Here is a 12,824-nt window from a genome sequence, read left to right as displayed (position 1 = left end):
TGTCGGAGAATAGACATTAGGATGACTAGATATTTCCATTAACAATAGATGATGCATCTGGATCAGTGCACTTCTATTAATTTTTTAGAGCATAGAAGGTTTACCTATTAGTTCATATGAGTCTTTAGCCATTGCATCATTGACAATACAACTGTCGATTTGAGAAAAAGCTAAAATGCGTTGCGCACTGTAGACGTTGAATCTTACTGTTTTACCTATCCTCAATATCAGAATGTGTTCTTGATTATGGACATGTATCTAAAATTAATTGCTTAGTGATAATATATATATATATTTTTTTATGCTGTGCTATATGCCATCATGGTGCTATTTATTTCTATTGTAACTCTGCTTATTGACTCTGTTTTTTACTTTTATTAGCTTTGCTCACTTCATGCCAATCCTGGATGTACTGTATTTTATCAATCAGATTGGTGATTATTAAGTGATAATATCACAATCACCCACAAGATTTGATCAAAGGGCCAAACATTTACATGTGCTGTAATATAACATGCAAGTTAAGTCATTCTGGCGGTCTCTGATGATTGCTGCGTGTCAATGACCCAAAATGATCAGATTATGCACTGAGATTTTACAATGATTTGACTTGCAATCCAACTTGTTAATGATTGGACAATGAGAGTTTAAATGCAGAGATTATCCCATTGAATGAGACTAAAGGCTCTATTACACGGGCCAATGACCAGGCAAATGAGCGTTGATATTAACACTCGTTCCCGATCATTGCCCAGTGTAAGATCGGTTGATCTGCTCTTTTATGCAGAATTAAAAATCATCGTTGTCGGATGCACATTTCCCTGGGAGATGCGCTGCCGACATGATGAAATGTATGGGGATGAACGATCGGAGTAACAGGCGCTTGTCCCTATACATCACCAATCATTGCTCCATGTGATAGGAACAAATGAGCGTCGATCAACGAGCTATCTCGTTCATCAGCACTCGTTTACACGGCCCATGTCGGGCCGTGTGAGTACCTTAAAGAGGCTCTGTCACCAGATTTTGCAACCCCTATATCTGCTATTGCAGCAGACCGGCGCTGCAATGTAGATTACAGTAACGTTTTTATTTTTAAAAAACGAGCATTTTTGGCCAAGTTATGACCATTTTTGTAGTTATGCAAATGAGGCTTGCAAAAGTCCAAGTGGGTGTGTTTAAAAGTAAAAGTCCAAGTGGGCGTGTATTATGTGCGTACATCGGGGCGTTTTTACTAAGTCGATCTTACCTGCAAACGCTGATGCTGCTGCAGAATCAGCTGTAGCCTCTGGTGCCGATGTGGCCGTCACGATGCAGGACCTGTGAGTGACGTCACAGATCTGCACTGTCAGATGCTGGGCGTTCTGAAGAGAAGAGTATGTTACTTCTCTTCAGAGCGCCCAGCTAGTGAAAGTATTAAAAACGCCCCGATGTACGCACATAATACACGCCCACTTGGACTTTTACTTTTAAACACACCCACTTGGACTTTTGCAAGCCTCATTTGCATAACTACAAAAATGGTCATAACTTGGCCAAAAATGCTCGTTTTTTAAAAATAAAAACGTTACTGTAATCTACATTGCAGCGCCTATCTGCTGAAATAGCAGATAGGGGTTGCAAAATCTGGTGACAGAGCCTCTGTAAGTCCTTAGTAACCCTAAGGCCACTTTCACACTGCAGTATTTTGGTCAACATTTGGAAGATAAACCCGGGAGGAGAACCTACATAGACAAAAGTGGTACAAATCTTTCCATTATAGCTGTTTGGTTTTGGACCCCTCCTGGTTTTGACTTCCAAATAATGAAGCAAAATACTGACATTCAAAAGTGGCCTTAGTGGATTCAGTCTCATTCAATTGGATAATCCCTGCATCTAAACACTGATTGTATGATCATTAACAAGGGGCATACAAGATGCATTGCAAGTCAAATCATTGTAAAATCTCAGTGTATAAACCAAGTCTTACATGAGGGGAGGTGAACACATTGGGACAAATTTACATAAAAATATTGCAAAGTAAATAATCCAACCAATGATTTTTTTCAGGTCCCGTTTTTCAGACGCCCTTTTTTCAATGAAAGAAGCAACCTGATTGATAGCCTTGGGCAACGGCTCCATTTTTTCCTTTGCCACATTATTAATAAATCTTTCCTATTGACACAGACCATGAGAATTACTGTATGTATTGGAATTTAGACTTGCAACAAGCCAATAAGGAAAGGTTGTACTTCTGCAAAATGTGAATTCTAAACAGAACTATTTTATTTATTTTTTTATCGGTAGGATCAAGACAAGACAAAACCTCTTTCATCATTAGCCAACCTCGCCATTACAATCACTGACATTCAAGACATGGACCCAATTTTCATCAACTTGCCGTATAGCACTAACATATATGAAAACTCACCTCCGGTAGGTATACATAGTTCTCTAATTTAATTAATGGTTTATACTAGTTATTGTGATAATCTTTTGAGAAAACACAGAATTTTACACAAACAAGTTTACTAATTCTATAAATTCATATACAATTAATATTTATTGGACACCTAGAATAATGCTGTTTGTAGTAGAAAAAGATTCAGTAAAATGACTTCTCTGGAAAACATTGTTCACTTGAATAGTGTTAAATCATGTTGTGGGCCACTTGAATCAGTTTACACCTGTGCCTCCAAATGCAAATAGATGGTGAGGAGACCGAAAGGGGCACGTGGCTGCCCACACCGCTTTCCGAAAGATGAGCTGTATTGTCGCTTAGTTGTCCCTTTGCAACCTGCTGCCAAACATGTCATGCACTGCCCCTTCAGGCTCCTGTGCACTAGACATAACAGTATATATGTTTTTCTTGTAATGATCCTTTAATCACACACAAAATATAAATTAACAATGTTTACCAGTCATTTATTTTGCTCTTGGAGCTAATCACAGGGATATTGCTTACATGCACATGGCCCTTAAACATCCTGGTAATATTTGCAACAGTGGTTACATCAACATCGTACTCTTGGTAGATGTTTTGCAGCATTTACTTTGGGCAAATTTATCAACCTTTCGACGCCAGTTTTCTGTCATAGAAAAGTCACAAAAGTGCCTTGACACTTTTGTGGAAACGGGATAGGGCCTAACAAAAGGGGTGTGGCCACAGCAGCCCAACAAACTTATTATAATTAACGCCAGAAAACTGGCGTAAATTATACTGGAATTCTTTGCCAATTTCTAACTGTTGTAGATTTCACTCTGTGGGGCGTAGAAAGGTAGATGCCCGTGCTGGGCCCCATACTGGGCCCCATACCATCTCCCTCCTATCAGATTACCCCCAACCCCCTTCCTTCAGACAAATAAAAAATAAAAAAAATATGCTCACCTAACTACTCCTCTTCTCCACTCGAGGCCCACTCAGCATGTCGCGGCTCATGCAACGTACTGACGCCAGTAATTGTATGTGAGGCAGCACTGAAGACGTTCAGTGCTGTGTTGCATATAAGGCCCTGACGCTGCTTGGCATCAGAACCTTGTATGAGCCGTACAATGCAGAGGGGACCTGGAGGAGAAAAGAAAAAAGGAGCAGGAGTATTATTTTTTTAATTTTATGTTTAATTAGTGGGGGTGAATGGATGACGCACGGCCGCGGTAGTTGCTCCACAATTATGGTGCACAGCCGTGGTCACTGTCAATAGGAGGATGCTACAGATTTATTAAGAGGCATGCGCGTATGAAGCGCCAGTCTTAGTTTATCTGCCCCATGACTATGCTTAGGTATTAGATGGTAATCATTGGAAACTGGGAAATAACTATGAGGAAATACAGATGGTTTATCTTACTGATGCTTGTTTTTTATTGCTCAATTGTAACTTCAACTATATTATTATATTCAAATTTTTAGCACAGAAATCTAATCATGGAAAATCATGCTTTCACCCTTTTATTTTTTTGCTGTAAAACTGACACCGACATTTGCAGTCTCCTAAAAAAAAAAAACTGGTCATGACAGAATGGATGAAAATGTATGCACTTTCATGAAAATTATAGGATTCATGGACTCATCAGTTTGTGTGTTTTTTTTTTTTTTATTTTAGCAAAAACACATAGCCTGCAAAAAAAAAAAAGTATAGCGTACAACACTATATTGTAAAAAGGTATGTTGTAATTTTTGCTATGAGCTCACACCTTTCTAGATCCGCAGCCCCTCTTACCCCTAGTGACTACTAAAACACTACTGCGAGACATGTGTCGTCTTTTAGGTTTCCTTATAAATAATTGAAAGCAATGAAGCTCTCCGTTCCATTAGGTTCTCCTCTGTATTTGACAGCTTCTATCTTTTTATTATGAATGTGTTTATGTAGTTGAGCAGAGTTCAGTTACATATTTGTAAGGTTGTCCCTTTTCTTCCATCACTCTCTTCTTCTTTAGCCTTACTTTCCTCTGTCTTTATTTCTCCTCACGCTGTGCCCCCCACCCTTATCTGTGGCACACAGCATGCCTCTGATTTTCTATCTGTGTAGCTGTTAAGAATAGTTAATCTGAAGTGTATACATTACCTAATAAAGTCCTTCTTATTTTGGATTATTGCATCAAATTTTAATTTCCTCACTTGAGTAACAGCATGTCAAGCTGGCCGTCAGTGAAGAGCTGATAGAAAGTGAAAGGGTTGTATAAACGGCTGCAAATGACTGCTAGCGGATAACTATCGGCTCTTTGACTGGAGCTGAGGAGTGAGAAATAGGATTTTCAGCTTCCAAATCTACCACAGACATGCGGCAGAGGCCTTGCTTTCCACTTCCCATGGGTTCCTCTTCCGTGACACTAGACTGTGCTTTGCCTTTCAAGTAAGTCTTTAATCTTTCCATAGAAAAGGGAGAAAATGAAGTTCAGAATCAAAATCGTATTGAAAATTCCCAGAGCAGGCAGCTTTCACCTGTTTTTAGGACAAATCATAGCATAGGTTACAGAGACCTCTGAACAGAATTGAATGTTGGCTGGAAATTCTGCAGCGGTCACCTATCAGGGATGATGTCTGGGTTTTGGCAATGCCCTAAGGAAGCGTCAGTTAACAAATATGCGCTGTAATATTAATGAAGCTTTGTTTTGCTTTCTTTACCAAACCTCATAGGTTATTTGTAGGTTATTAAAAAACGGACAATAGTGCAGACATGCCCTAGGGAGGATTATTTAGCACGTTGCAATATATTTCCACATGCATTAACCACATAGGCAGCCGTGTACACAAATCTTTGCCAGACAAGGGGGAGAAAATTAACAAACAGACAATAGAAATAAAATAGGGGCTTCATTGCTTAGCTCATTATTTTCCATTATCCACAATCTGGCTGTGCCATTATTTTAGCATCCAGATTTCTAATTGTGATCAAGCAGCTACTGGGCAAGTAGCAAATTCTGACCCTTCCCAGGATGAAAGTGTTTAAATCTAGTTCATTCATAGATCTATTGGTAAATTAAAACTACAATGTTCCCCTATTCCACATATTTAGTAAATTGAGCTGATCTGCTAGAATAACATTTTATTATAAGAAAAAAATCCTTATAGCCCCCAGACCTGATTCACAACATTTAGTAGCATATTTTGTGGTGTGTTTAACTGCATTTTTTTGGAGTTGTGTTTTTTTTCCTGTTTTTTTGGGGACTAAAACCATGTGGCCAGATGTTAGTTGAAGGTCTGTAATAAAATATGAGAATGTCTACATATACAACATTGTAATTTGTGGCGTTTTAGTGTTCAGTGGTGCTTATCAAAACACAGCATGTTTTAATAAAACTTCATCAGGACTTCAATCGCTATATGGATACTGACTGTCAAGAAGAGGCAAATCTATAGGGGATGCAGAGGAAGCAGTGGCAACCGAGCCCTGGTACCTGTGGGGGCCCAAAGTCACATCTGCTGCATAAGAAGGTAAAGTATCATAAATGGCACATGGTAGATGGGGGCCCCTGTTATAGATTTTGCATTGGGGCCCAGGAGCTTCAAGTTACGCCTCTGCTGTCCAGTGATTAAAGCAGAAAGTATATCCATTCATAGTAGTGGGGGGCTCAATTATTAGGGAAACAGGGCAATCTGTCACAAAGACCAGGAATACCGAACAGTGACTTCTCTATCGGGTGCTCGGGCTCAGCATATTGCGGATCTGTATGACAGATTATTGAGAGACGCTGGTGAGGACCCAGCAAACGGTGTATTCTGGCAACAATAACAAAGTCAGAGGTAGGTAAGTCCTAAAAAAAATTTGTTTAAGTCAGGTCAAGGACCTCAAATGTAGTATTTTCAGAAATACTGCCTGTGCAGTTGCAACACTCGAAAGACAGCGGGAGATTAGGGAGGTGAACAAGTGGCTAAAGAATTGGTGCAGGAAGGAGGGGTCTGGTTTCTTGGAGAACTGGGCCGACTTTTCTGCTTCAGAAAGGACAATTTTCATTGGCTAAGGGATGACCTTAAGGGCATAAACTGGGACCTCATATGTCCTCAAAAATAAAAGCGCACAAACTAAATGGGACATTTTTTAAAGCCTCTTAAATAGGTCCTGTGAAAAATATATACCTTATGGGAATAAACGAGCTAGAAACCGGATGAAACCAATGTGGTTAAATAAAACCGTAAGGGGGCAATAAATGATAAAAATAAAGCGTTCAAACTACTAAAGCAAGACGGTAGTGATGTGGCATTAAATAATTATACAGGAAAAAAATAAATTGTGTAAAAGACAAATAAAGGCAGCAAAGATTGAAATAGAGAGACTTGTTGCCAAGTAAAGTAAAAATAACCCCAAAATATTTTGCAAGTCTATGAATAATAAGAAACTAAAAACTGGCCCTCTCAGAAATAATCTCGGTGCATTGGTTGAGGTCCAATCTATCGATTGCCTTTTTCTTTACTGTATTTACACAGGAAAATCTATTAACAGACGAGACAATTAGTAAAAAAAGAAAGTTCTCCATGAAATATCACCTGTTTTACCAAGCAAGAAGCGCAGCGCCACCTTGAAGACACTAAAAAAGACAAAATCACCCGGTCTGAATGGCATACACTCCCAAGTTTTGCAAAAATTAAGTACCGTGAGAGTCAACCCCTTATTTCTGATATACAAGTATTCCATGATGACAGGGTTTGCTCCACAGGACTGGCGCAAAACAAATGTTGTGCCAACATTCAAAAAGGGGTCAAAAAGTGAACTCGTAAACTATAGGCCTGTAAGATTAGCCTTCATTATGGGTAAAATATTTGAAGGCTTACTAAGAGATGTTATCCTGGAGTATATCAATAATAATAAACATATAAGGCAGCATCAGCATGGGTTTAGGAGGGATCTGTCCTGTCAAACTGCCCTCATGGGACAGATGCCACCAATTGTCTCATATTAGGGGGAAATTCCTTCCTGACTCCAATAATGCAATCAGAATAAATCGCCGGATCAACGTCCCATCTCTAGAATGTAGTGCCCATAACTTGTAAATGGGGGGCCTGTTTTGATTTTTTCCCCTCTTATATATTCCACTGTTTGTCAGAGCTTAACTTCTGTGCATGTTCAGCCAGCTACTTAAATAAGTTTTCTGTATTTCTGAATGGATATTGAACATGATGAACGTTTTAATCGAATCCTCATTGCTACACTAATATACTTTGCCAGTATAAGAACCTTAAAATTGTTTTATGAGGTTCATTGAATTGTCAAGTTTATTGTAGAGTATAGTAGCACATACATGATAATACATGTGTATAGTCATAAATATAAATACCCAAGTCACACTGCACATTTTGCTACTAACAACACCCATGACATTATCACAGATTTGGGGAGGCTGATTTGTAAATGTATTTGCTAAGTAATGTGTTTGAAAATGTGAAAGTATAACAAACATCTTGAATTTGTCACTTCGGAGGACCTGTCACACAATTGATATAAGCTTTATCACTAAAGAAAGTTTTCCATACAACATCATTGGAATGAGCAGGTAAAGCATATAGCATCTGAGCCTAAAAGTAGTGACCGTGAAGCTAGGTTCCCGTGTGGTTATTGGTATGTGTAATGTGAGAATTATTTTCTTTTATTAGGTGGTTATAATTGAAAACAAATTACACAAGCAGTTGTTCCTTAGTAAACTCATTAGTTTAGAAAAAATACATGACAAAACAACAAAGACTGGGCAGTAGGCCCTCAAGACCATACAATGTACAACAGCATGTAAATTATAACTTTATAGCACCTAAAAAATGAAAATCGTCAATAATGAATAGCACTGTATCAAACTATTCTATGCATAATGTACTATATATAGTCATATAAAGTCATATAAAATGTGTGCATACAGTATGAACAATTGTACATCCGGGAGTGCCGCTCAGCGTCTAGCGTTGTCATGGTGTTGTTTTCATCATGTGACGCTTGTCATCTGACGCGCGGCGCGTCCTGTGATGTGTGCGCCGCCCGGCAGGCGTGTCGAGCACCGATTTTCATTCATCACAGGTGAGTCTAACCTCATTCCTTCTCTATATAAACACCTAGAGTTTTATTACATATAGCCTCCTGACGAAGCCGGTCTACAGGGCGAAACGCGCGTCGAGGCGTTCATTCATCCATCCGCTTTTTTTGATCTCCTGCGCTCCTTATCATGTCTCAGGGTATGTGCTAGCTTTTTAGCCTCTACATGATCGTATTATCGTGTCCAGTTATTTTCAGTTATATTTTTATGCCCATTTGTATCTATATGTTTTCTTTGGACGCTTCTAGCTTCACTTTTTCATGTATTGCTATATACTTTGTAGGCAATAGTAGGCAAGGGTAGATTTTATTGTCTACTTCTGCACATTGTTATAATTAGCTGGTAGCACTATACCATGTGTGGGCCTTATTACCTTATACCCATGGGTTTATAATTCTGTCATATGGACTATCTGAGCGTGGTCTGGTCATCTTTGGATGGTTGACTCTGTTTGTCTATGGTCTATTCCATCTGACCCTGCTGTATATATCTCCGTGTATGATGTATCCCATCTTTTTTTTCATTATGTTATTGGTGATAATATTTAATAAAGATTTTTTGTACTTTTGTATATCATTTAGTATACTATTTCTTTAATGGCTATGTCCCTTCATGGTTCGTTTTTAGGTTGTCTATGAACAATTGTACTCTACACATATCAAATGCATAAGGTTTTGAATCTTGAATTGTCATATTTTCCAATGTCTTAGAGAAGATTTGTTCAATTCTGAGCCACAAATGTAAAATGAATGACCCACTGGAACATAGACACAAGTCCTGCAGTCTGAGCACAATCACTGGCCCAACCAGCCGTTATCAATGAACCAATTTAACCACAGAGTCTATAGAATGTCATTGTAATTAAAGTAGGGCCTGCTCCACCCTAGTTACGGTGCAGTAGAATTACATGGATCAATTTATTAATTTATCATTTCCAATAAAAATCATAAGATAGATGCCTACAAATATTGCCTTTTCTCCTTTCTGGATTTGAAAGATTTTCCACATAGGTTGAAGTTGTCCATTATGGCCAATTTCTATCTAATATATAAGGGCAACTTAATTAAGTATTTATAAATAGATTTATTTTTTTATGTAAAAAGTTTAATTCTGAAATGGAAAATTCAGAACACGACGGCCGTTTTTTGTTTTTTTCTTATGCTTGAACACATACAGGAAAGAAAAAAATCCCAAAATCAATACCATGTTTACAAGCAGTGATTTCCCATCCCCTCCCACCACCTCCCCACAACTTGGCCTCTTAGTATTGAAATGTGCCAGTATACCAAATCTGACATCTTTACTTCTTGCAGTACTGCCAGAGAATCTTTGGACATACAATTATTAGTTTTTAAAGAAGTTAACCTTTTCCACAAAACTCCACTGCTTGGTATGAATTTTGAGTGACAGCTACTTAGTATGAGAATATTTATTAAACTGCATTATACCATGGATCATAGGATTTACAGTGGAAAATGAAGAGAGGATTTTTTAAGATTAGCAACACAGGTGTTATATAATACAGAATTGCTACATTGTATTAATCTTGGATTGTACATTTTTAGGAATAGAACTTATTTTTCCCTTTTGTCATAACAATGCTGGGTACTAATATTACAGCAATTAAAGTTACAGACGTCTATACTTTTTTTTAGTTGATGAAACAGCACATGTCTATTGAGCAATGGGCCAAAATACACTTCATGAGACAAGGCCAATAATCAGGCGGCCATGTACCTTTATACTGTGCTGTAAACATTTTCGGAAAACAAAAACATGGTGCTGTCATGCCAAGGCAACACTTAGATGGTATGGAAGTGCATTTTATTTCTTTATACGCTACCATTCATTTTATATACAGGGTGATTAAAAAAGGATGGTGCAAAAGTAAAGTCCCGTAGTTAAAGTAACATCAGTGGTAAATGGGCAGTAACTGAAAATCAAAGCAAAACTGGCTGAGTTGCTCATAGCAACCAATCACAGCGCAGCTTTCATTTTCAAGAGCAAAATTTGACATGTGCTTACATAGAGTGACATAAGATGGTGACATTGAAGCAAGAAAAAGCTTTTTGCGTGTTGAGATTTGCAAGAACGGGGTCTGTTGTGACAGTACAGTGAAACGTTCAGAAGAAATTTGGTACATTTGCTCCGCATAGAAACTGCATTTGGTGCTGGGTCAAGCAATTCGAAACCATTGGATGTTGATGTCATGGGAAAAGTCCGGGCTGCACAAAAACTTCGGAAGAGACAATGAACAGGATTCGAACCGTGTACGAGCGTAGTCCTAGAAAGCCGACCAGGCTGACTAGTATGTAACTACAGGTGCCACAAACCACGGTATGACGTATCTCACGAAAATGTCTGCGTAGTAAGCCATACAGATTAAATCTTCAGGGGCTGAAGCCAGACAACAAACTGAAACACAGTGACTTTTGCATTGAGTTGCAGGGCCGATTGGAAGAGGACGAATTGGCTGACAGGCTGGTGTTCATTGATGAGGCGACCTTTCACCTCTGTGCTCAGAAAAACCATGTGCCCCTATCGAGCATATGAGGGACTCAAAGTCTACAATCACTTATTTTTTGCCGAGGATGATGTCACTGGCCACTCCTATCTGGACATGTTAAAGGAATGGCTTATGCCACAGATAGAGGAAGATCTGACAAATGTGGTCTACCAGCAGAATGGTACACCTCTGCATTTCCATTTGGATGTTCGCTTATACCTGAATGACACTCTACCAGAACGTTGGATTGGCCGCACCGGAAACACTGATTCACCAATGTTGTGATGGCCTCTACGATCGCCAGATCTAACACCCTGCGACTTCTTTCCGTGGGGCTACATCAAGGACTCAGTGTATCTGTGTGTAGCCACAGGATCTGAACGACATGAGACAACGCATTACTGAAACAGCAGAGTCCATATCCTGGGATATTCTGGCACGAGTCCGGACAGAACTGGACTACCGTCTAGACATCTGCCGTGTCACCAATAAAAATCACTTGAACATTTGGAGTGCACAGATAAAACTTAAATAGATAGTTGTCTTTTCATGTTAATATATTTGTGGTATGTTCTCTCGGTTATGAAAACATTATGCAGACACATTAGTATATATTTCCCATGGACTTTCATTATGGTTTCTCAACAAGTACATGTTTTATGGGAATGAACAGATCAGGGAAGTAGGTCTTTCCTTATACATGGACATGACGCAGTTCTGAACCAGAAAAATAGTTAACAGATGGGTATCTTGACTGTATGCAAGGACGGGATAAGCTCTCTGTGTGCCCTAGGCAAGGATTTTAGAATGTGCCCCACCAACCTGAAGTCTTTGGTGTTGAAAATGATAGCTGTTGGATGGATAGTTGTTCAGCTCACAGCGATCAGCACCGATTCACTAAGTAACATGCATGTTTATCTCTGCTAAACATTCATGTTATGTCTGTTAAGGTAAAGTCCTATGTATGTACAGTTGTGTCATACAGCATTTTTAGATGTACAGACACATTGTTTGATTGGCTGTATAAAGAAATTTAGATTCTTGACGTATTTTTTTTATTTATAAATTGGGCCCACTTCCCCAGTGGTACCCTAGGTGGTTGGCTACTCTGCCCTGTCTTTATCGGGGCCCTCCCTGTACAATTCTTGATAAATAACAGTTAGATTCTAGTAGCAGACATACAGTGCATGCATTTCAGAATGTTTTTTAGGCCTTATTCACACGAACGTGTATTACGTCCGTGATAAGCGCGTGAAAATCACGCACGTCGCACGGACCTATGTTAGTGAATGGGGCCGTTCAGACAGTCTGTAATTTTCACGCAGCGTATGTCCTCTGCGTAAAACTCACGTCAAGTCCTATACTTTGCAGTTTTTCGCGCATCACGCACCCATTGAAGTCAATGGGTACGTGAAAATCATGCACAGCACACGGAAGCACTTCCGTGTGACGCGCGTGATTCACACAACAGTAGAAACAAATGAAGGAAAAAATAAAAGCACTTCCTTCACTTCTTTTTCTAAACTTCAAAACCGCGTGTCATAGGCATGGCATATGAGTGAAAATCACGCAGCCACGCAGCCCATACTGATGACACACGCAACTGCAATGTGCAAAAAACGCAGCTTTTTTTGCGGGCGCAAAACGCACACGTTCGTGTGACTAAGGCCTAACTCTGTGCTTTGGTAATCTGGAAGAATTTATAATCCAGCACATGATCTTTATATATTAAAGTATTTTGAATGGCTCTTGACACAAATTACATCTATTTGTTCTTCATGACTCTGTCGTTGTTCATATAATATGTGTCATCATAGATGAACAC

At 39.1% G+C, this 12,824-nt stretch overlaps 1 protein-coding gene across 3 annotated transcripts in view; it reads left to right on the top strand.

The window, feature by feature from the left end:
• The window catches only part of CDH23 (cadherin related 23), an 818,455-nt gene that overhangs the window by 309,687 nt on the left and 495,944 nt on the right, over nucleotides 1-12,824 (top strand). For all 3 annotated transcript variants that reach the window (XM_075841683.1, XM_075841681.1, XM_075841682.1), the window contains exon 8: nucleotides 2,287-2,415. In XM_075841683.1, coding sequence (XP_075697798.1) covers nucleotides 2,287-2,415 — 129 coding nt within the window. The remainder of the gene's footprint in view (nucleotides 1-2,286; nucleotides 2,416-12,824) is intronic.

This window comes from Rhinoderma darwinii, chromosome 11, assembly GCF_050947455.1.
Source record: "Rhinoderma darwinii isolate aRhiDar2 chromosome 11, aRhiDar2.hap1, whole genome shotgun sequence".
NCBI classification, from domain to species: Eukaryota; Metazoa; Chordata; class Amphibia; order Anura; family Rhinodermatidae; genus Rhinoderma; species Rhinoderma darwinii.
Note: the sequence above shows the minus strand (reverse complement) of the source record. Positions and strands in the feature narration are given on the sequence as shown.